Source organism: Cyberlindnera jadinii, assembly GCF_001661405.1.
Source record: "Cyberlindnera jadinii NRRL Y-1542 unplaced genomic scaffold CYBJAscaffold_10, whole genome shotgun sequence".
Taxonomy (NCBI): domain Eukaryota; kingdom Fungi; phylum Ascomycota; class Saccharomycetes; order Phaffomycetales; family Wickerhamomycetaceae; genus Williopsis; species Williopsis jadinii.
The window spans coordinates 217,403-239,842 of record NW_017963661.1 but is presented as its reverse complement, the minus strand read 5'-3'; the positions used below and the strand labels follow the sequence as shown (position 1 = coordinate 239,842).

The following is a 22,440-nucleotide window of genomic DNA, read 5'->3' as shown; positions in this document are numbered from 1 at the left end:
ACGGCAAACAAAAAGAAACGACCACTGCCTTGACACAATCTAAAAAGCCCGGATTCTCCCGTGAGAGCATACACACCTTAATTTCTTTTTCTCTTCTCTTTCACCCTTTGTTCCTCCAGCGAGGTATCAATACGGCCATCAGACGAGGTCCAAAGCAGTTGGTTGAGAGCAGGAGAAGTGCTAGTGAAAGATGTTGAAAGGCCACAAGTCTACAGGTGGTGTGCTGAACAGCTTCTGGGGCTTCATGAAGAAGTCTCAGCCCCAGGCTCAGAAGATCAACAAGACTGTGACTAACCCAACCAGGGTGTCAGCTACGCAGTTCCAGACACCAGACCGGTTCAAGTTCTTGTACAGCTATGCGTCGTACGTGCACCATGGCCCGGTGCGCAAGCCAGTGGTGAACTCGCTGATGGATCTGACGGACTCCAACTCGAACATCTCGCTGCTGCCCAAGAGAAGGCTGTATGGTAACCCATTTGACACGTTGAGTATCAAGAACGGCGACGACGCCATGATCGTGTCGCCAAACTTGCTGGGAGTGGCGGATGGCGTGTCAGGATGGAGTGGTGAACATGCCGACTCTGGGCTGTTTGCAAGATCGTTCTTGGAGAACATCAGTAAGACCTTTACAGAGCTTTCTCACCAGAACGCAGATGACCTGTCTCGTATCACAGAGGCTGATCTCCGTGACAGACTGGACCTGAGCTACAAGGAGAGCCTGGCTGTGATGGAGAGAGATAAGTATAAGGGAAGTTCCACGTTGATGGTGGCGATGATTATCGATTCGGAACTGAAAATCCTCAACATTGGTGATTCCAGAATCTTTATCATTAGAGATGGCCAGATTGCCTGGACCAACAGGGAACAGTACATTGCAGACCTGTGTCCAGAGCAAGTTGGAACAACTGACAAGGTGAAACTGCCCTCGCAGGTGGTTGAGTTCTCCGATTTCCATCTAGAGGAAGATGATCTACTCATGCTCTGTTCCGACGGAATCACCGATAACTTGTACGAAGATGAACTCCTGGAGTTCATCAACAGCCACCTGAACAAAGACCATACCAACCTCGGCGAAGTCTGTCATAAGCTGATGATCAAGGCCAAGTCTGTCGCATTTGATAACTACTGTGTCTCACCATACGTTGAAAAGATCAACGAAATTGGCAACAACTTTATAACAGGAGGCAAGCTCGATGACATCTCTGTGTGTCTTGCCAGAGTGGTTATGAATTACTAAAGGAGGCTTCGGCACAGCTCAACAATACTGGGAATCAGCTAACAGATGGAAGGGTCACTTATGGAAACGATACAGCATATATTCGGGGGTTAAATTTATAGATACACTAATTATACATATACACATTCAATACGGTCAATAATACTCATAATAATTATCATAACAAGATACGAATATACAAGAATTAAGTGTAGGCTGAGCATACGATGTTCCACTGCTTTCCTCTATTAGGAGCGGATGTGGGTTCCCGTCTACACGTTAGCGGAACATTCCGAAAAGCAGGGCCAGGAAAACCAATAACAACGCCCGCCTCCGTGAAATCAAAGACGGTGTTTCTGATATCGATCTTGCTCTTATCTATCACACCGATTCCGTATAGATTAGCTACTGTCACCACAGAGCCGAAGATGTCAGGGCTAGAGAGTGAGTTGGCTGTGTATATTGGCTGGCGAAACGTATACTAACCGGCTGAAAGAGTCTTTATTCCAGTTGAAAGTGAGTCTTGATACCAGGAGCTGAAGTGCCTGATAAAGGATGTACTAACCATGGGCGAAGTTCACCGCTAAGCAGCTCAACAGACAGGCTGCGAAGGCCGGCAAGGAGGAGCAAACGGAGAAGAACAAGGTGAAGAAAGCCATGATGGCCGGCACGGATGACATTGCCAGGCTCTACGCACAGAACGCCATCAGAAAGGGCAACGAGAGGTTGAACCTGCTGAGACTGGCCTCCAGGATCGACGCAGTGGCGTCGAGGGTCCAGACTGCCGTCACCATGAGACAGGTCACGGGTAACATGACGAACGTCATCAAAGGCATGGACAAGGCCCTCCAGACGATGAATTTGGAGCACATCTCGCTGGTGATGGAGAAGTTCGAGCAGCAGTTCGAGGACCTGGACGCGTCCACCGAGTACTACGAGGGCGCAACCAACAACGCCACTGCCCTCTCAACACCTCAGGAGGAGGTTGATCTGCTGATGAGCAAGGTGGCAGACGAGGCCGGCCTGGAGATGAAGCACAACCTGCCTACCCAGAGCGCAGAGCAGCCTGTCAAGGCACAGAATGTCGAGGAGAAGGAGGACAAGCTGACACAGAGGCTCAGGGCCCTGAGAGGCTAGCTGTCCAGGACCTTCAATCGGCGTTGTATAGTATAATTGACCACCTCAAGCGTATAGTAAACCCACCATGAGCCCACCACCGCCCTCCACCGACCGTTCATTTACCCGCACCCTCCCTAGCGCGCACTTCATTTAGCCGAACCCATACCCGAGAACGCCAATTAATCCCCCTTCCTTCCTCTCGCAGAACACTCAACATCAACAGTGCAAAGCAGCAGTGTGTAGGCCGGAAGAGCAAAGCGAGCCCAAGGATGTCGACTGACATTGCAGATGGAGAGTACGAGATCAGGCTACCGGACAGCTTAGTGGCCCAGTGGCGAGGAGCCAGTGGAGCGAGAGCTGATCCGAATAGCGAGCTGTTGAGTCTCAGGTGTGAGTATTATGGGCTGTTGTGTTCAATGGGCAGGACAAGACTAACAGCAGCGAGCTGCGGACAAGTCGTGGAGAGGCCAGACGATGAGTCGCAGACGTGCGAGCTGAAGCGGCACGAGAACAGTACGTTCGAGCTCAAGACACGGAACAAGGACGTGAGTTGTTGAGGAGTGGTTGTTTGTGAGGAGGAGAGAGGACTAACGATGATTCGAACTAGGGAGACGAGCTCACGTATTCGGGCTCAGTGACACAGCCCAAGGACACAGAGTGCATGCTTGTGTACAACGAGAAGCTGCGCACCTTTGAGCTGAGGCTGCTGAGCACACAGCTGAGGGCGTCGGAGCACTTCAAGATCAGGCCAAAGCGCATTGAGAAGGCTGCTCCAAGGAGAAAGAAGCCAGAGACGTCGATCTTTGCGCCGAAGACGCGTCCTATGAGCCCACTCACCGTGTCGTCGGGAGTGAAGAGGTCTGCTTCCTCGACACCGGTGAACATGCTACCAGATGACGAGGTGCCACTGGCCTTGACATCGCCAAAGAAGAACGTCAAGTCCAGGCCTTTGGCACCTTCACCATTGACAGCTTCGACGTCGTCCACGTCCCCTTCCAGGAAGGTTGTGTCGTCTGCGTCTGCCAAGGGTACCAATGTGAAGGCCAAATCAACGTTGAGATCGAGATCAACTACGCCGACAACGTCAAAATTGGGCACACCTTCTCTTATGGTTGACTCGCCAGCGATGAGGCCTCCGTCCCCACAGGCTGAAGGCCAGCGAGCCGTCAGACCACAGGTTGCGTCCAAGAAACCTCCTTCAGCAACGGCAATGACACCCACTGTGACCCAGGTGGAGAGGATGTCGGACGAAGACGAAGATGACTTCGATGCCCTTGTTGACGAGCTAGAGGGCGAGCTACAAAGCGACGACATGATAATAGAGGATGCACAGCCTTCTACAACGCCGTCAGTACCCAATAACTTTGACTTTGATTACAACGGTAAGCGTCCGATGAGCTTTAGGGACTTGGCTGGCATGGGCAAAAACGATGATGAAGACGAATTGTCAAGCAGCAGCGAAGAAGAGTAATTGATAGCAGCCTTTGTTTGCTTTTACATGATGGATATATGAAGAGAAGTTGTAGATTTCTGAACTATGTGTAGATCTGTAAAGCTCAACGTGGAATGCCTCTTCCTCTTCCAGGTGGTGGGGCCATGCCAGCGTTTGGAGCTGCTGATTCCTTGTTCTTGATGGTCTCATCAACCGATAGCACAAGGATGGCAGCCTCAGTGGCACTGGAGAAGGCGTTGATCTTCACAAGGGCAGGTTCCCAGATGAACTTCTCGAAATTATCACCAATGGTCTCGGCCTGGAAATCAATACCACACCATTGTTCGCCCTTAGCGTGTGCCATTCTCAGCTTGTTCAAGAGATCTGTTCCATCGAAACCGGCATTCTCAGACAGTTGTCTTGGGATCACCTCCAGAGCTTTGGCAAACGCACTGATGATGAGCTGTTCCTTACCCGCAATCTTCTTTGAATAGTCCCTGAGATACTTAGAAATCTCCATCTCAACAGCACCTCCTCCTGCGACAACTTCGTTATTTTGCACTGCTCTTTTAACAATCATAATGGCATCGTGTAACGATCTTTCCACCTCTGCGATGACTTGCTCAGCACCACCACGTAACAATAGCGTACACGTCTTTGCTTCAGGACAACCTTTGAAGATGTTGTATCTCTCTGAGCCTATCTGTACCTCCTCGAAGTATTCACACGTGCCAAGATGCTCTGGTTTTATATCTGTTGGAGTCGACTGTATGGACCCACCAACAGCACTGATGACACGATCCATATCTTCAGAAGCAACACGACCGGCACAGAAGATGTTTCTGTCTGCAAAGTATTGTGTTGCCAGATCACCGATAGGCAGCTTGGACAACACAATGTTGGCACCGGTTTCCTCGATGAGCTTCAGCTTGTTCAAGATGATTTGCCATTCGGCATCGACAATGGCCTGGTAGTCATCGACTTTCTCAACACGCACCTCTGCGTTATCCTTTTCCGCCTTCAACTCCAGCTCAACGTTCAAGCACAGCACCTTTGGGTTGGTGAACTTCTTTGGCTGTTGCTCGAATCCAGCATAGGAGAAGGTCTTCTTGAATGCAACACCATTGATGAACTGAGATTCCTCGATGCCACCACCTGCAATCTTTTTGATCCCGATGAGGTTCTCGTTCAAGTCGTCCTGGTCAAGCGAAAGCACAGCATCGACAACCATCTTCACAAAGAAGTCCGAGTTGTTGTTGATCAACTTGGAAGACATGGCCGTTCTCGCACATCTCTCGAGCAATTCCCTGTACTCTTCCTCAGAGCTATTGCTCTTATCAATTTTAACGCTCAATTCACGGACTCGCTCAACAGCCAGCGAAACAGCTTTTCTGTAGCCCTTTGCAACGACATGCGACGATATGCCCTCCTCGATGAAAGCCTTGGACTCCTTCAGCAGCTCACCGGCAATGATGGTAACACTGGTGGTACCATCACCAACCTCCGCGTCCTGGGCCCTCGAGATGTCCACAAGGATCTGCGCAGCCGGATGGACCACGTCGAGCAGCTTGAGGATGGTGGCACCATCGTTGGAGATCGTGGTCTTGCCACGTCCATCAACAATGAGAATGTCAGACCCCAATGGCCCCAACGTTGGCTTCAATGTGTCCTGGATGGCGAGACATGCGTTGATATTGGAGATGATTTGTCCTCTTCCTTGGGACGTGTCGGTCCCCTCCTTGAGAACAACGACCGTGGGAGTTTGTCCACCAAAGTTCATGATCAGCCTTCTTTGCTTTGCTTAGTGACAGTGCTCAACACGACGAGATCGTACGAATGTTGTTGATGTTTTGTTTCTTCTGAAGGCGGTGGCCATCGGCCAAAAGAGCGTGAAAAAAAAAAACCAGGGCAACGTTGGTGGTGTTTGGGTGTTTGGGTGTCCGGGTGTTTTCGCTGTCGGATGTGCTCGCCCCAACTTCCGAGGGCATACATACGCTGGAGAGCCAGTGATGATTATATAGAGATGGGTTTGTAGATATTTGCTATGTATCGTGTGCTTTAGCTTTCGCCTTTCCGAATATATGTATATGTATATGATGCAGGGGGTTGCAAGTTCAGATGGCCCAGATTCCAATCTTGCCGTTGGAACGGCCTTCCACGAGGTAGCCTTCTCTATAGCGAACGTAGTTGATGATGGCGTCATCTCCATCATCGCCTCCGCAGCTGGAGTGTCTCTCCTCGATACGGTCGTAGATCTTGACGGTTGATTCGTTGTTGGAGCTCACTATGCGTCTGGCGTCGAATTGTAGGGACGAGATTGGACTCTCATATGCAAATGCGTCGTGTATGCCACCGGTTCTCAAGTCCCATATTCTTATGGAGCGGTCGCTCGAGCCGGTGGCCAAGTGTCTTTCGTCGAATTGAAGACATGTGACTGGGCCTGTGTGTCCCACAAGCGATCTAACAACCTCTCCACTTCTCAAGTCCCATAGCCTCACAACGCCGTCAGAGGTGCCTGTGGCCAAAGCTGCGTCGTATGTCTGGAGGGCGCCGATGAAAGGCGTGTTACGGTCGGAGATGAGTGAATGCTCAACAGACGTGGTGAGGTTTTGTTGGAATGCCCATAGAACGTCGATGGTTTGCAGACAATGTCCAGTTTGCATATCCCATTGCCTTATTGTTCTGTCCTGAGACCCACTCACCAAGGTATAGTTATGGTAGCTCAACGCGGTGACTTCCTCGATATGAGATTCAAAGCTGTAGATCAACGGCCCTTCCTCGAAATCGTCATTGTTCATCTTGGATATATCCCACAGTTTGAGAGAAGCATCGAGAGAGCCGGTGACAACCAGTGAGTCCTCCATCTGTATACACTTAACAGGGGCATTATGTCCCTCAAGCATACCAATACACTTGCCTCTACTCATATCCCAAACACGCACGGTGTTATCCAAAGACGCGGAAACCATTGTCCCAAAGGGTATGTCAAAGTCAAAACAGTTAATGGATTCTTCGTGTGCTTGTATGGTCTTAATCTCAGTGCCAGGCGCATAGTACTGCTGTAAAGTTGGTGTCGTTTTCCTAGTTCTTGGATTCTTCTTCTTGAACATTGGTGGCTTCTCCTGTAGTTTCCCATAGACACTCTTGGTCATCAGTGGTGATTCATCAGTCTCTTGAGTTTCACATGCGGATGAATCTTCAATTTCATCATCCTTGTCTCCGGCCTGCTTTTCAGTTTCATTGTCATCAGGTCTCTCCATGTTGTAGTCCTTAATCATCTGTATTCTATCGTTGATCTCCTCCAGATGTGACTCTAAGAAGAGCTCATTCTGCTCCAATTTAGCAACCCTTTTAAACACCAACTGTCTCAGTTTTTGTAGTTTGCTGATCTTGTCGTCAATCTCCATTATTTCGCTGGCTGCGAGCGTCTTACGAATCTCCAAGAGATCCAAGTTCTTGTTGATTTCGTCTCTATAAGAGTTCAATCGAGGCGTGGAGTAGGAATCGTGGATCTTCTCCTTCGTGACGCCCTTTGGCAGTTTAAAGCTCTGTTCTTCCTCTTCTTGATTCTGATCTTCACCTTTTGAGGATGTCAGCTTGTGCAGGAAGTCGTTCCCATTGTCCAGATTCTTTCTCAGTTCCACTTCTTCATCAACAGCGGGCATCGCAGCTGTGAATCCCTGGAATAGCGTAAACGATGCGGACGACGAAGCGCTCTCATCTGGTATGTCGTTCAAGAGATCATCGGGTATGTGGGTCAACACTTTATACGCAGCTTTTGAACTGGTGAACTTGTTCTTGAAATATTCCGAGCTCGTTGCAAACCTGGACCCCGACAGATCCGCCGGTGAAGTGTGCTTGTGTATTACTGCCAGCGAGTTCTTCGCCGTCAGCGCGTCCCTCATTGCCTTCTTATAGCTCGAGTTCGAGAGAAGTGGATCGCTGCCATCCTGTTGAGAAATCAACGCAGAAGCAGTGGCACTGACAGCTTTGGACAACCGTGTCGTGGTGCTATAGATATCAGTCCCATTTGATTGGGTGGAGCTACTCATAGTCGAACGCTCCTCTTCGTCCTGTGGTCTCTGCTCTCAAAGTTGGTCAGCACTGGTGCTCAAGGAAAGCAAATGATGAGAAAAACAAATAAACATACAAATGTATGGGGAAAGAGATATCGACCGCTAGGTTGCTATCTTCTTTGGAGACTCTTTCTTGGAATTATCGCTCACAGTTGGCTTGATATGTTGGTGCACTTCAATCAAACCTCAAAGGATACTTTGTCTTCAATTTGGTGAAGCAATTCAGCCCAGGTCTAACGAATCGTTCCAATATCAAAGGCGGTGTGCTCGATGTTTGATTGGACAGGAAAGTGTGAGGCGAAAAAAAACACAGAGAGCGTTGCTCTGTTGCGAAAATTGCGAACGGTGCGGAATTCCGGGAATAGGCAATAGAAATGTCGGAATTGGGACATGAGGGCTTCGGAATTGGGACATGAGGGCTTCGGAATCGGTTCAGTCGCCAAGGGCATCTACAAACAGAGCAAACACCTACGCCACGTTCTATACGGTCATTAGACTTCATTGAGACCCATCTCTCGCTTCCTCTGTTGATATCTGTAATTCTAATCTCCGTATCTCCTCTTCTTCTTCGGCGATGAGCTGAGCTGCTGTTCTAACAGGGCGTTCGCCAGTGTCGTCAGAGCGCAGCTCCCTCTCGTTCAGAGAGATCCTCAAGAGGGAAAGCTGTCTTCTCTGTTTCTCAATGGTCTCCTCGTTCTCCATGATCTCCAGGTTCACGCTCTGCCACCGTTGTCTCAACCGTTCGAGCTCCTCCCGCACACCGTCTATAGGGTACTTATCCAGCAGCTGCGACACGGTCTCGCACAGCACATCGATATCGTAGTCCTTCTCGTTCTCCTCGTTGAACTTGCTCAGCAAGTTCTTCACCCCCTTGTTCTCATCATTCGAGACAACAACCTCCCGGGGCACGATCACCACGCTGGGCCTCTGAACAAGCTCCCCGCCTTCCGCCTCCTCTTGCAACTGCTGCAGTTGCAGCTCGTCCAAGTCATCATTCAGCTGATCAACAACACCACGAGTACCATCCTTACGTTCCGGCCTATCCTGCGCATCAACCTGGTACAGCGCGTTCTCAAAGGCGTCCGCGTCCCTAAGAAGCGTCGTTATGTCAGGCTTGCCAATCAGCGCGTTTGTGAATATCCCAGGAGGACGGAAGTACAACGTCTTCAGCGAGTTAGATGACTCATTGAGCGAGGCAAGTGCACTCTGCAAATCCGTCATTGTCCTTTATACCGCCCAAGACCGAATCTGTGAGCTTTGTTTACATTTCTGTTGATGTTTACATCTCAAGGCCACGCAAAAAAGAAAGTGTTAATGTTGGGCACCGTAAAGTGGCCGTAACGCAGCAAGTGGCTCCTCCCGTTTGACACAACGGGGCCTTGCTGCTCTTCTCGAGTGGCGTCTCCGGTCACTGGCTGGTTGATGAGGTTGTAACACACTGCTACGACAGCTAAGACAGCCACTAGAACAAGCACACTCGCAATGAGCTCAACGCGACACCAGGACACGAAGGAGCTGCCATCGTACGAAGAGGCGCTCCAAGAACACGAGAGACCTCCTCCGTACACTCCGCCGCTCACAGGGTCCATCATGGCCTCCATCACAAGACTATCAAGAGACGACCCGGATCCCATATACGAGGACCTGAACAACGTGGTGGACAGCACAGACTTTGCCGACGTGGACCACTACAACTACGATGTGCTGAGCAACGCTGTACGCGATGTGTCTCTCGACACGGATGGAAGGTGGTTGACATCTCACTGATGGCTTCGTGCTCCTCCGTGTTGGAGCATCCTATAACGACTGTAATGAATGTACTGTTATTGACTTGTAGATATCTCTCTGCGATGCGGTGGTGATGCTGCTCTCTCCATCGCCGCTGGTGTGCCATTGGCGTGCTGAGGTCGGAATAACGTCTCATCGGAATTGAAAATTTTCAGCTCTTACCCGCTTTAAGGGCCTTACCAAGCTCTCCAGCTCCAAGGGCATAGTCACGATGGTTAACCTGGATCAGTATGCGAAGCCTGGGAAGCACACGTACACGGCGATTGGGCTCGAGGGATCCGCAAATAAATTAGGTGTTGGTATCATACGACACAATTTGGGCCCGCTGAGTCAAGAGAACCGTGCGCAAGTGCTGTCGAACGTGAGAGATACGTACATCACTCCTCCTGGCGAAGGATTCCTACCGCGTGACACCGCGAGACATCATAGGAACTGGGTTGTCAGGCTGATCAAGCGCTCCATGGAGGAGGCTGGTGTGTCGAGAGAGGAGTTGGACTGTATTTGCTTCACCAAGGGCCCCGGCATGGGCGCTCCTTTACAGAGCGTGGTGATCGCTGCGAGAGCGCTTAGCCAACTGTGGGACTTACCGCTCATTGGTGTCAACCACTGTATTGGGCATATAGAGATGGGAAGGGAGATCACCGGCGCTGATAACCCGGTGGTGTTGTACGTGAGTGGCGGTAATACACAGGTGATTGCGTACTCGAACCAGAGATACAGGATCTTTGGCGAGACGTTGGACATCGCCATTGGAAACTGTCTGGACCGGTTTGCGAGAACATTGAAGATACCAAACTATCCCAGCCCTGGCTATAACATTGAGCAGTTGGCGAAGAAGGGCTCGAATTATATCGAGTTGCCGTACACCGTCAAGGGGATGGATTTGAGCATGAGTGGGATATTGGCATATATCGACCAGCTGGCCAACGATCTATTCAAGGGCAACACTTCAAACAAGGTCATTTTCAACCAGGAGACCAAGGAGGCTCAGATAACCGTCGAGGACCTGTGTTTTTCTCTACAGGAGACCTTGTTTGCAATGCTTGTTGAAATCACAGAGCGTGCCATGGCGCACGTGAATACGAACCAAGTGTTGATCGTTGGTGGTGTTGGTTGCAACGAGAGATTGCAGAAGATGATGGAGGATATGGTTCTGGACCGTAAGGGTTCAATCTATGCTACTGACGAGAGATTCTGCATCGATAATGGTATCATGATTGCGCATGCCGGGCTATTGGAGTTCAGAATGGGCAAACGGTTTGAATTGAAGGATACTGTGTGTACTCAAAAGTTTAGAACTGACGAGGTGCTTGTGAGTTGGAGGGATTAACCGACAATGCTGGGAGATGGCACATAGTAAATAGACGTTCAACCACATGTGTATTTCAAATATTGACAACGCCACCGAGATTAGACCTGCCAGGCTCATGAACAACGGTGTGTGAGCTAACACAACGGGGGTCAGAGATGCCGAGTGCAATACATATGGGGAAGGATGTGACGGAGGAACATTCTATACACACACCATGGTGTTGTAGCATTGCACAGTGCATAGGACACCATGGCTACCTCGTTAGCCTATCTGGTATCCTAGAGGTGTTCACTACTACTACACCAGCCCACCTACTCACGGTACACGTCGTACGCACGTGTCTGGCATGATGGTTACCTTCCAGAGGGGTAACTGTACAGTTATGAAATCATTATACACGTCCCCACGCCGTGATACTTCAACGAGGTGTCCAGACTATCGGCCCAGCTCATAATCTTCCAGATATATTGGCGTCAAGATGTATGTTTTCACCACCAATAACCGTTGTGTGGTACGTTGCTTAGCTCAGGGTGTGCCACTTCAACTTTATACATAATGACAATAAGATAATTGTTAATAACAATATAATTCAGAAATATAAGAGATCAAGGTTCAGTTCTAAGAACTAAGAAAGACGAAATACAACGGTTCAAGGAGTGCCTTTTAAACCATTGTAGAGAAACACTCGAATCTTCAGGACTCGTGCCTCATGTTGTTTTCACATGCCAAAAAGGGCGTGATCACTATAAAGTGTTACAGTAAATCACAGCTGATATAAATATAATTCAGTGATAAATCCGGAAATCCAGTCCAAAGGTCGAATATCACAGCTTTTATTGCCCATAACGAATACTTTTCCTACCACAAATCAGTTCTGCTGTCATTTTGCTGTGCCTTTTCGTGTCCTGACAGCAGTTTTACATTTGGCGCCAAAGCCTTACGAAAGTCTCGAAAAGGGCTCCTTTTTGGGCAACAGTTGTAACCTTTGAAACGCGCTTTTAGGATAGGCTCCCACCACAGCGCTCCCCTTGCCCCCTTGCTGCTCTGTGCACGAAGAAGTCACCAAGTACACGTTGATCAAGCAATGTTCAGATTCAAGTCGAGAAGGGACAGAGCTGTTCTTATAAGTGTGGCGCTGCTGCTTATGGTCTTTGTCTTCATATCGACAAACCGGGCTCAGGTTGCGATTCCACCGCCAGCGGCGGATTCCACGAAGCTATCAACAGGCACAGGCGCTGACGGCATTAATGAGCAAGCGATCAAGTCGAACGAGGATGACATCAGACAGAAGCTCCAGGGCTCAGGGAACGGAGCCGCCGCCGTTGCTCCAATCGCCAATGCCAACGCTGGTGGCTCCACAGGTGGTTCCTCTGGCGGTTCCTCTGGCGGTTCTGCTGCTAGTGGCGATAGACACGCTGGCTTGGTTGACAGCTCTGTTGTATCAGGGAACGCCAACGGTGCTAAGAAGCCGTTGGCCAATGCCGCCACTGAGGACGCTCACGATAAGTTGATTGCAAACACCGGTGCGAAGGGAGTACCAAAGGGAATCGCAAAGGGATCTCCAGCTGATTCTAACACTGAGAACGAGTTCGACGCTGCCACCGAGTTCAACTCGATCATGACGCTTTCACCTGTTGTTATCTTTTCAAAGACCTATTGTGGCTATTCCAAGGCATTGAAGAAGTTGCTCACGTCAGAGTACGAATTGACGCCAAACCCTACAATTGTGGAGTTGGATAAACATACACACGGCAGAGAGCTCCAGGATTACATCGCTGCGAAGACTGGGCGTAAGACCGTGCCAAATCTATTTGTCGGTGGTGTCTCAAGAGGAGGGTCGGATGACATAAAGAAGCTACACGACGAAGGCAGTCTATCAAAGTATTTGAACCAGTGGGGAAACAAACAGATCAAAGTGTCAAAAGTCAGTGCTCCTTCAAACAGCTAGTCTGGGTATATAAATACCGGTCATATCATTGTTCTTTTTGGGCTATATATTAACTATTGTTGTAGTTAGGGTGCATGTAGAAAGAGCGAGGTGTTGGCCAAACAGAAAGGAGATCAAGGAACAAACTACACTACGCATCCCGTTTTACTCTTAAGTTTGGAGCAATCACTCAGCAACAACAACAACAACAACAATTCAACAATTGGACCATGTCGTTTGAATCGTCAACGGTGGATAACGCTCCAAACTGCAACATTGAGAAGCCGTTGTATTTCGTAAAGGAGTTCAACACCTCTGATGAGACACAGCTGTTGATCAAAGAGTTGAAGTTGGTTGGGCATAGAGAAGGTGGGTACTTCAACGAGACCGACAGATCTCCATTCCACATGGAGAACCCGCACTATGAGGCTCATGATGGACCGACCAAGAGTATTAAGGATATCAGCTCTCTTCCAAGAGATGCCTACAGAAACTACTCAACGCTCATCTACTATCTTTTAACTCCACAGATCCCCTACGGTAGGTTCCACAAGAACCTGAACCGTATTATCCATATCTTACAAAAAGGCCGGGGACAATACGTGTTGATCTATCCGGATGGAAGAGTCAAATCGTTCATAGTTGGATTTGACCATTCAAGGGGTGAAGTATCGCAATGGGTCGTTCCTGGTGGAGTATGGAAGGCCAGCTTCCTGAGACCGTTGTCCGATGATGTTGGGGAGAGCTCAGATGACCACCTGTTAATAAGTGAAGTTGTAGTTCCAGGGTTTGAATACGATGATCATCAATTCTTACAAGATGACAAACTCGTGGAACTAGTCGGTGAAGAAAGGGCTTCGCAATTGTCCTTTCTGCAACACTCTAGCGTTTAGAACCAATAGCGATACTTGGAATATACAAGTTGACACATCGGAAAAGGTAACAACATGCATGTAGCCCTAAGCGTAAGTCACCTGATCTGACTTCAACTCCCAAGCCCTAAGTTTTCGCCGTCCTATGGAACGCTCAGAAATATGCCTAACACCCACACACCAACGACGCAGTTTTTGGGACATGTTCTTACATAATCCCTGACTAATCAAGCGCTGTGAAACTGTGTGCCCGCGGTGGGTGAAAAAAAAAGCACACTCTTCACAACCATCAAAGTTCAACAACTACAAAGAAGAACGAACCCTAAGAACTAAGGCAAGATGGCTACTGAGTTGACCGTGCAATCTGAGCGTGCTTTCCAAAAGGTATGTTAATACACTCAGCGAGATTAATCGATACCAAGGACCTGAGCATGGAGTTGTAAAAATTTGAGGTTTTGAAGAGTTCAGAGAGTGAAAGCCATGACTGGGCACAGGAGTTACAAGCAAAGAAACTACCAGCAAGAAGCAAATAGGGCAGTGATACTTCGAGCACTGTTGTTACAGAAGACACGAATATGGCATCTGTTCAAGAAACTGCAGTGGTCACCAGAACTTTGACCACCAAGAATTTGAATATCCAGAGAAGCTTGATCCTTGGTTTCCTTTCATGGAGAGCCCGTACTAACTATGAAACACAGCAACCACATATCTTCACCAACCCAAAGGCTAAGGCCAACCGTCGTACCAAGAGATGGTACAAGGATGTCGGTTTGGGTTTCAAGACCCCAAAGACCGCCATCACTGGTCACTACATTGACAAGAAGTGCCCATTCGTTGGTGACATCTCTATCAGAGGTAAGATCTTGACCGGTACCGTTGTCTCCACCAAGATGCACCGTACCATCATCATCAGACGTGACTACTTGCACTACGTTCCAAAATACAACAGATACGAGAAGCGTCACAAAAACGTTGCTGCCCACGTCTCCCCAGCTTTCCGTGTTGAGGAAGGTGACTTGGTCACTGTTGGTCAATGTAGACCATTGTCTAAGACTGTTAGATTCAACGTCTTGAAGGTCCAACCAGCTGCTGGTTCCTCCAAGAAGTTCTCCAAGTTCTAAGTTATTTGGTCCATAGGCAATGACAAAGTTTTCTGGTTAATATAAAAAGCACGATTTGTAAAATAATACAGGTTTCAGTTGTAGACAGGTTTATCGAGATGGTTCATCTCCAAATATCATACAATTGTTCATGGTTTGAGGTAGTTTGAGATGTACTGGACTTGGACTTGTGCTTCTTTGATTTCTTTGGAGTTGGGCCCACCTGCTCTAGGACTATAGGAATCTCCTTTCTAATCTCAGCATTTGGCTTATGATCAGCCAATTGAACGAAATCTTGCAACAGAATATGGCATATATCCTTCATATCTTTCTTCTTGTAATCCTTGATACTAGCACGCATCTTCTCATAGCACAGATTCATATCCTTACCTGTCCAATAGTTCTTCTCGTGAAGTGACGCCACTTTATTCCAGTCCTCATCAGTTCTTGGTTCCTCACCAATCTCTTGCAATTTGTTCAACAACCAAATTCTATCATCGTACTTCATCGACAGAGCTTTCGCAAGTGCCTCACGTCTAAGCAACTTGTTCCATTTATATCTGCATTGAATTCTAGAACGAACACCACCCATCTCCTCACTTACAGTTGTCCAGTTAATTCCAGGCTCTTGTGACAACTCGGTACCCGCCTCTGTCTGTAGTGCAATCATAGATTCGATAACAGTTCTCAACTTCTCCTCCTCTTCTGTCGTCCACTTGTTTTGTGCACGATTCTTTCCACATTTCACGTAGTTTCTCCATCTGTCCCTACAATCTTCTGGCATTCTTCCAAGGATTTCTCCAATGAGCTTCCACTGACCATCCTTCTCAGCAGCCAACCTAGCCAACTCCTGGTCGTCTTCTGAAGTCCATTTACCACGGTTCTCAAAGACGTGGTAAGATCTTCTCACATGTTTGTACACGGAAGCCCTCGTTCTATACGGCAAAACTTTGTGTAGCAGATCCCAGAAGTCATCTTTCTTACGCTCATTGGACCAAACACGTTCGCAGATCTGCTTACGTGTAAGCCCGTTGATGATACAGTAATCCTCAATGAACTTATCAATGGCTTGTATCTCATCCTTGGTAAACATCTTATTGACACCTTGTGGCTTGTTCTGAACAGACGCAGAAGCTTCATCAATCGCAACAGCAAGGCGCATGGAGGTCTTTGATGGAGCATTGATACCGGCAGTATCACTCTGTTCAGACGCTTTTGTTATTTGTTGAGTATGTTTACGTTTTGTCTTTTGGTGTCCAGTTGCATGATCATCCTTCTTAGCAACAGCCTTTTGTAGTCCACGCTGGACTTCATCATGATGTGGTTGTAGTTTCTGCTGCTTCCGGTGTGGCTGTTTCTGCTGCTGGCTCTGTTGTAGCTGTTGTTGTTGTCCAACAACTGCCGCCGCAGTGGCTCTGATCAGGTTATTATCGATAGCACCTCCGTGTTGTTCCTGATCATCCTGCGGTTGATGAATGAAATCCTGGATATCCACACCTTGAGCAAGTTCGTTGGCATCCCTGATAGCCGCCCTGACAAGCTGTTCGTGGTCTGCCGTGTCATCAAGCTGTGTGAGCTCTGGATCAACATTCACATCTCCTTTGCGCTGTTTCTTTGCCCTTGGCGTCTCAACCTGAGCACTCGTGCCAGTGGAAGGAACATCATCACCCTGTTGCAGCTGGTCCGTGTTCAGGAAAGCATTCCAGTGCTGGAATTCGTTCATCTCATCGTTGTTTGTGAACGACTTCTTACGCTTCTTCTTGTTGGTACCAAGCGTCCCACCAACGTAGCGCAACACCGCAACTTCAACGTTGTTTTCATCCTTTTTGTCGTCCTCCCCATCAACACCATCACCGGACGCGTCCTTATCATCGTCCCTGTTTTTCAAGTCGAGCAATGCCTTCACACCGTCCCTGTAATCCTTGTTGTTCACCATTTGGCACTTCCTGATCTCTAAGAGTTACCCGCCGTTGCCAAAAACACACAGTGCTCGGGATGAGAAGGGGGTGTTACCCTTTCGACGACGGTCAAAGTTTGGCAAAAAATAAACAAAACAAAAGCAAACACACGGGGATAGAATTCCGACGCCAATTCCGATGGTTACAAAAAGCAGAACGAACAAAGAAGAAGAAAATGTCCGGATGTTTCTAGCGTATTCATATATGTACAGTTTACACTTGCACGGTATGGCTCACCAATCTTGTGCTTCCCTTGAGCATTGAAGCACTTCAGTGAGACAATCCAAGGATTCGTTAACGATACTGATGTTCTTTGATTTATCGAATGTCCCGTCTGGATTCTTGACGCTCGCCAATGCCTTGCTCTTGTAGCACTCGACGGCTTCAATCAGGTAGCCTTCATACACCGAGCTCAGCTGGTTGAAGTTTTCCCGAAGTATGAGTATATCTCTAACGATATCGAGTGTACTTAACAGGGATTTGGAGGCAACGAAGGTCTTGTCGCCAACGGAAATGGATCTCTTATGTGATGTGGCCTGTTCTTGATCTGGTGAATCATCGGCAATATCGTTCAAATGCGTCAGGTCGTGCTTCCATTTCTTTTCTGAATCCAACTTATTGTTGCCCATTAAGTGGATCACAAACTCCTGTAAGTCTGGTGATACAATCGCAGGCTTCCAATCTTCTGTGTTCAAGAAGGCAGAGATTCTGTTCAAATTTGTATGTTGGAATGACGAGTTGAAAGCCTTGATCTGTTGGGCCATAATGTCTGGTAGGTAGTTAAATGAAGACCCACAAATGTTTTCACACTCTTCCAGGAATTTTGATATGATGTAGTAAAATCTCAAGAAATAGTCATATCTCAAAGATGCAGTAAGGTCTCTTCGAACTGCGGTGATTTTACCTATACGCACTTGTATGATCTCTGTCGACTTGGTAATGCAACTTCTAATATCGAGTTGTTTGAATAAGTCATATTGGTCTTGTTCCTTTACTGTGATATTATCAAGTGCAAGATCCATCAATAACTTCTGATGAACAGTTAACCTTCTAAGACCTTCAGAGACTGACGTGAAGATCTTTATTAACATGACCTCAAATTCTCTTGGAGACATCATCTTTATCAATGCACTCAGACTGTGTGGTTTAGAGGAAGAAGAATTTTGAGAAGAAGTTGAATCCTTACTGTCTGGTTGTTCCTCTGAAGGTAGGAATACACGGACAATGTTCTTAATTTCGTTGACAACAGCACCCTCATAGCTCTTGAAGGCAGTGGCAATTTCTTGAGATCTCGAAAGCCCAACTATGTATTTTGTCAACTGGGACTTGAAATCTTCACCCACAGGTTTGTTATAATTTTTGCCTTTAATCATTCTTTCAAGAGATTCTTTGAAGTCAATGCTTTCATAATGTTGTCTGATATCTTGCAAGAGTAGATCAGTAAACAGTTTCGAATACGATTCACCAGTCTGTTCTCTCAATTTACACAGCTTTTGACGACACTGTGATAGTCCTTCAACCCCACAAAGATCTTGCAATGGATAAGGCCATTTCAAATCTGAACAATGGCCTGATAAAAGGCTTTCCACGTAATCAATCTTGTCCAAACAACTGTCATATTCTCCTCTCAGGAGAATTTCAGATGCTTCCTCCGTCAGTATGAGTGCAGTGGATGCCTGGAGTAAACCTTGTTCCAATTTAGCAACGTTATCCTTTTTCCTCTGTAATTCCATCCGCTTCAAGTTATGCATAATCTTCTTCTCCTTGACAATATCCAGTTTACTTTTCAGCTGTTTTATGAGCTCAACGGCTTTGTCATTCTTATCGTTGATTTCACTCAAATCACTCAACGCAGTGAAAAAAGAACCAGATGATTTCGAGATCTCATTAACGAGATGTATCTCAATGGTGTCCAAATACCATGAAATCTTCTCCTGTAGAGATTCGTTCATGCTATCCACTGGTTGCCCTTCAGTAACCAGCTTGAAGATTCTCGGGTCGTCGAGGTTAAAGTCTTCACTAAAGAATACCTCTGGGATGGTATTCAGCCCATCCTTCTCTTCCTCTAGTACTTCACCATTCGCACCCACGGAGACCCTCCGTGATAGCGTCTGTAGCGTAGACGCCGTCAGTCTTTTATTGGAGTTGTACTTTTCGTATTCCTTACCAACTTGGGAGAGGTACTCTTTGAACACCTCCTTGGAGGCCTTCTCCAATTTTGACAGCTGAATTGGAGGAATATCCTTGGAGGTTGGCGGTAGAATGTTGATTCTTCTTCGACTCCTGTTCAAGCTGGGACTCAGCGATGAAGCTTGCTTTCTAGAATCCACATCCGCCACGAGTTCAAAGATCGAATTGGGTCCCAGCGGACTAACCTTCTGAATGCTCAGCCTATTTGTACCCAATTCGGGAATTGAGTCATCCAGACTCGGTCTGAAACTTGAAGTGAAGACAGACGAAGAGTCAAAGCTTCTTCTCGATGAGTGTCGCATAGACGCCAGGTCATCGTTCAGCGACAGCGAAGTATCGTCCCCAAGCTCGTCTGCAAGCGATGATAGGGTGTCGGTACTCCCGCCATTTGTTGCCGAGAATGATGGAGAGAGATTCTCGTCTATCACGTTCAGCTGTGGTGGTTGCATGCTCGTCGTATCACCTGTCATTCACTATCCGCTCCACGTAGAGGTAAGCACACCGCAGTTATCGTTACAACGTGGATTTACCGCCCGTGCGATTGTTGATGTTTTTTTGGGAGGGAGGGGGGAAGGGTCTGGAAGAGTGCGCGAAACTAAGAATTCTACAGCTACTCTCGTTACACTGGGCTCAATGCCAGTGCACTGCTACTGGTTTGGGTATAAGAAAAGGTATACAACATTACTATAAAACGCCAACTTATCTTTTGGCTTTCTCGAAGCCTGTTATTATGTATTCGAAGAGAATGGTGATCAGTTTTTTTTCCAGGAGCCCAGAAGCGCAGGTTGCTTGGACTCATGTTCAGAACCCGAGCTCAAGGCACTAAAGTCCTTCTGCAATTCGTTCAAATCAGTCTGTGATTTTCTAAACACGCTTGAAAGGCTATCCTTTATACTGCTTTGAATGTAGCCCTGTGCGGCAACGTCACTTAGAGAAGCGTAGCTCGGTGATGTGCTGACTTTTGTTATGTTATTGTTCTTTGATGTGCCAGTGACTGAACCTGCAGGAGAGCTCGTGGCTTGTCTTTGCTGAGAGGCATGATCGTTATCGGATTCAGAGTCAGAGTCAGAGTCAGCGTGGAGAGAAAACCCACTTCTGTTGGATTCGGTCCGTTCCACCTCTGGAAGCTGGAACTCTGGTCGCTGTTCAATGCTCAGAGGTTGAGGTGAGTCCACGGCCAGGTTGGATCCTAGTTTGATACAATCAGGAACGTCGAGCATAGTAACACCTTCCAAATGCTGTGGTGGGTCTTCAACTTCATAATCAGTGTTACCAATGTGCACCAAATGGTCGGTGTTCCCTTGATAAACCGAGTTGTAGTCGTACATGTAGTTGTAACCTCTTCCGGTATTAGTTCTATGTGACATCACAAATTTCTCCTCGTCACTTTCAGAATCAGAACCGTAGTTCAAAGTTGTTGAAGGCAACAGCTCAATTGTCTGGTATCTCGACGGAGATGGTCCTCCAACCAAAGAAGAGGAACTGTTGTTGCTCAACCCTTCATTGCCCTCGGAAACACTCATAGATAAAAACTCCTTGCCATGTAACTGTGCCGAAGATGGCGATTTAACCCTCAAGAAAAACCCACCTTCATCGTCGGAATCGTCAGATTCATCATCCCCATCGTCATCATCGTTGTCGTCATAATTGTCATAATAATCATCAGTGTCCACTTCATGGTTAACAACAACATCGTTTGGATCTGGTGGATTGATAGATCTACACTGTTCAACACGATCGTTGAAATGAATATGACGCTTCACTGGTTGTTCTTGTGCTTGTTCTTGTGCTGGGGTCGTGACACCATCACCGTTACCACTACCAGTAGCTGCAGTAGCTACCGACATAGCCTGTGGTTTGTTCTGCTTATTGTACTGTGCGTTGACCCTCTGCGATATTAAGTCAAAGTCATCCTCAAACAGAGGCGGTGAAGGGTTATTGGAATCGGTATTAATGGGCGATTTTCTCCCCTGAGTATGGTGATGATGTGGAGGCAGTACAATCATTGACGGTTGGGTCAACATTTCACTTACAGTTCTCTTCTTCAAGATCGGCTTAAGAACTCTTGGTTTCTGCTGCATCTGCTTCAACTTCTGCTCCTTTTCTTGCTTCTGCTGTTTCTTCTTCTTTTCCCGTTTGATGGCGTTCAGCGCAGAGGATTCGCCATCTGATCCGTACTTCTTCTCCGTATCTTCATCGCCATTTTCCTTGTAGATAGGTCCATAGAGCCAAGTGACATCAGAGTCCTTTAACCAATTAACAGATTCTGGACTAACAGTCTTCAAGTGGTATTTAGCCTGCGCCCAGGTTCTCCATGAGGCATTTTCCAATCGAGCAGAGTTTGCAACGTCTTTACGTTTGAGCACGATATATCTCCAAGACTTTGAGATATCTGCCTCTTTCCAGTCGTGGGATAGATAGTCAACGTGTCTTGAAGGTTCATAAACGATGTCATTATCATCATGGGGTTGGTAAAACTCCTCTGCATCGGGCAACAACGGAGACACAGGGGTGTTCTCATCGTTATGTGTTTCAGGTTTGCTATCATGGTCAAGTTCGTTTTCGTCATAATCATACGTTATTACACTTTGAGCGGTGTTGACATTCTTATGTTCCTCTTTGGCTGGTACATCGTCAACGTTTTCGATGAATTCTCCAGAGTTGGCGCTCTCGTCAAAGTCTAAAGAAGTCCTGCTCTTAAGCGGCTGGGATTCTATTCGGTTCTCATCTTGTTGCTGAGCTTGTAGTTGCTTCTGTTGAGCCTGCTCTTCGAGGAGTTTCTTTGTTGGGGCAATGAACTCGTCAAGGAGACCCATGGAGCGGGTTCTCTTCAACTGGAACGTTGTGTTTTCGAAATGGTCGTCGTCTTCGGCGTATACAGCCTGTGAAACGCTAGGGGGCTCGTGGGTGAGCTCCTGCGACCCTTGTTGCTGTTGCATACTCTGTGCAAACATCTGTGCGAGGTTCCCTGAGGACGACATTGTGCGTTGCTGTCTATTCTTCTCTGCAACTGTCTAGTCGGGCCTATATGTGGGAAGCGAGACTCGTCAGACGTCTATATCTTCTCTAGCTGTGAGTGGCAAGTGTCTTGAACCCTGTGGCGATATGGGTGACGAGTACCGGTCGTGAAGTATGAATATCTTAAAACGGATAGCGAGACACAAACAAACACACACAAATGAGCAGATCAGAGATGTCTCAACAGAATAGTAGGACGGTAGGGCTATGAAACTCGTATCAACAACCTTCCAATGGACGCTGGCGTGTTTCTAAACGGTTTGCCTTCGAGTTCTCTCTCCTTCACAAGAATCAAAACGGAAAAACACACACAAACACACACGCAACACACACACTCTCAAAAAAGGACGACAAGAAATAAAGTGGACACTCCTTCGACTGCCACTGTCTTCACAACTCTCCGTATATAACTTTGCTCGGGAAAAGGGTTGT

The 22,440-nt window shown here is 47.5% G+C and overlaps 13 protein-coding genes across 13 annotated transcripts; 7 read left to right on the top strand and 6 right to left on the bottom strand.

Annotated features, from left to right (window-relative positions):
* Positions 1-143: 143 nt before the first annotated feature.
* CYBJADRAFT_168506 (PP2C family protein-serine/threonine phosphatase) lies at positions 144-1,313 on the top strand. The gene has a single exon (XM_020215399.1). It carries the CDS (start codon positions 191-193, stop codon positions 1,235-1,237), a length of 1,047 nt encoding a protein of 348 aa, XP_020069621.1. The 5' UTR covers positions 144-190; the 3' UTR covers positions 1,238-1,313.
* Positions 1,314-1,644: 331 nt separating this feature from the next.
* On the top strand, positions 1,645-2,353 carry DID2 (Did2p; the record flags this gene model as incomplete). Its single annotated transcript, XM_020213758.1, has 3 exons — positions 1,645-1,660; positions 1,713-1,732; positions 1,793-2,353. The coding sequence occupies 3 exons, from the start codon at positions 1,645-1,647 to the stop codon at positions 2,351-2,353; spliced, it is 597 nt and encodes a 198-aa protein (XP_020069620.1).
* Positions 2,354-2,604: 251 nt separating this feature from the next.
* On the top strand, positions 2,605-3,806 carry CYBJADRAFT_174020 (uncharacterized protein; the record flags this gene model as incomplete). Its single annotated transcript, XM_020216529.1, has 3 exons — positions 2,605-2,723; positions 2,781-2,880; positions 2,943-3,806. 3 exons carry the CDS (start codon positions 2,605-2,607, stop codon positions 3,804-3,806), a joined length of 1,083 nt encoding a protein of 360 aa, XP_020069619.1.
* An 85-nt stretch (positions 3,807-3,891) lies between these two features.
* Positions 3,892-5,605, bottom strand: CCT7 (chaperonin-containing T-complex subunit CCT7; the record flags this gene model as incomplete). The annotated part of the gene is made up of 1 exon (XM_020217528.1): positions 3,892-5,605. Exon 1 carries the CDS (start codon positions 5,545-5,547, stop codon positions 3,892-3,894), a length of 1,656 nt encoding a protein of 551 aa, XP_020069618.1. The 5' UTR covers positions 5,548-5,605.
* Positions 5,606-5,788: 183 nt separating this feature from the next.
* On the bottom strand, positions 5,789-7,864 carry CAF4 (Caf4p). The gene has a single exon (XM_020215398.1). The coding sequence runs from the start codon at positions 7,817-7,819 to the stop codon at positions 5,882-5,884; it is 1,938 nt and encodes a 645-aa protein (XP_020069617.1). The 5' UTR covers positions 7,820-7,864; the 3' UTR covers positions 5,789-5,881.
* Positions 7,865-7,917: 53 nt separating this feature from the next.
* Positions 7,918-9,197, bottom strand: SPC34 (Spc34p). The gene is made up of 2 exons (XM_020215397.1): positions 8,236-9,197; positions 7,918-8,215 (listed from the first exon to the last, which is right to left on the bottom strand). The coding sequence occupies exon 1, from the start codon at positions 9,062-9,064 to the stop codon at positions 8,342-8,344; it is 723 nt and encodes a 240-aa protein (XP_020069616.1). The 5' UTR covers positions 9,065-9,197; the 3' UTR covers positions 7,918-8,215; positions 8,236-8,341.
* Positions 9,198-9,325: 128 nt separating this feature from the next.
* On the top strand, positions 9,326-10,961 carry KAE1 (tRNA N6-adenosine threonylcarbamoyltransferase; the record flags this gene model as incomplete). Its single annotated transcript, XM_020216528.1, has 2 exons — positions 9,326-9,591; positions 9,824-10,961. 2 exons carry the CDS (start codon positions 9,326-9,328, stop codon positions 10,959-10,961), a joined length of 1,404 nt encoding a protein of 467 aa, XP_020069615.1.
* A 1,570-nt stretch (positions 10,962-12,531) lies between these two features.
* GRX6 (glutathione-disulfide reductase GRX6) lies at positions 12,532-12,891 on the top strand (the record flags this gene model as incomplete). The annotated part of the gene is made up of 1 exon (XM_020212334.2): positions 12,532-12,891. A coding segment is annotated over one exon (360 nt), but the record flags the coding sequence as incomplete, so codon positions are not given.
* A 209-nt stretch (positions 12,892-13,100) lies between these two features.
* Positions 13,101-13,763, top strand: CFF1 (Cff1p; the record flags this gene model as incomplete). Its single annotated transcript, XM_020212841.1, has 1 exon — positions 13,101-13,763. One exon carries the CDS (start codon positions 13,101-13,103, stop codon positions 13,761-13,763), a length of 663 nt encoding a protein of 220 aa, XP_020069613.1.
* Positions 13,764-14,081: 318 nt separating this feature from the next.
* RPS11A (40S ribosomal protein uS17) lies at positions 14,082-14,863 on the top strand (the record flags this gene model as incomplete). The annotated part of the gene is made up of 2 exons (XM_020212821.1): positions 14,082-14,126; positions 14,441-14,863. 2 exons carry the CDS (start codon positions 14,082-14,084, stop codon positions 14,861-14,863), a joined length of 468 nt encoding a protein of 155 aa, XP_020069612.1.
* Positions 14,864-15,152: 289 nt separating this feature from the next.
* NSI1 (Nsi1p) lies at positions 15,153-15,980 on the bottom strand (the record flags this gene model as incomplete). The annotated part of the gene is made up of 1 exon (XM_020212099.1): positions 15,153-15,980. A coding segment is annotated over one exon (828 nt), but the record flags the coding sequence as incomplete, so codon positions are not given.
* A 1,053-nt stretch (positions 15,981-17,033) lies between these two features.
* VPS54 (Vps54p) lies at positions 17,034-19,439 on the bottom strand (the record flags this gene model as incomplete). Its single annotated transcript, XM_020216527.1, has 1 exon — positions 17,034-19,439. One exon carries the CDS (start codon positions 19,437-19,439, stop codon positions 17,034-17,036), a length of 2,406 nt encoding a protein of 801 aa, XP_020069610.1.
* A 195-nt stretch (positions 19,440-19,634) lies between these two features.
* Positions 19,635-22,106, bottom strand: REG1 (protein phosphatase regulator REG1). The gene has a single exon (XM_020216493.1). It carries the CDS (start codon positions 21,969-21,971, stop codon positions 19,743-19,745), a length of 2,229 nt encoding a protein of 742 aa, XP_020069609.1. The 5' UTR covers positions 21,972-22,106; the 3' UTR covers positions 19,635-19,742.
* Between the last annotated feature and the right edge of the window lie 334 nt (positions 22,107-22,440).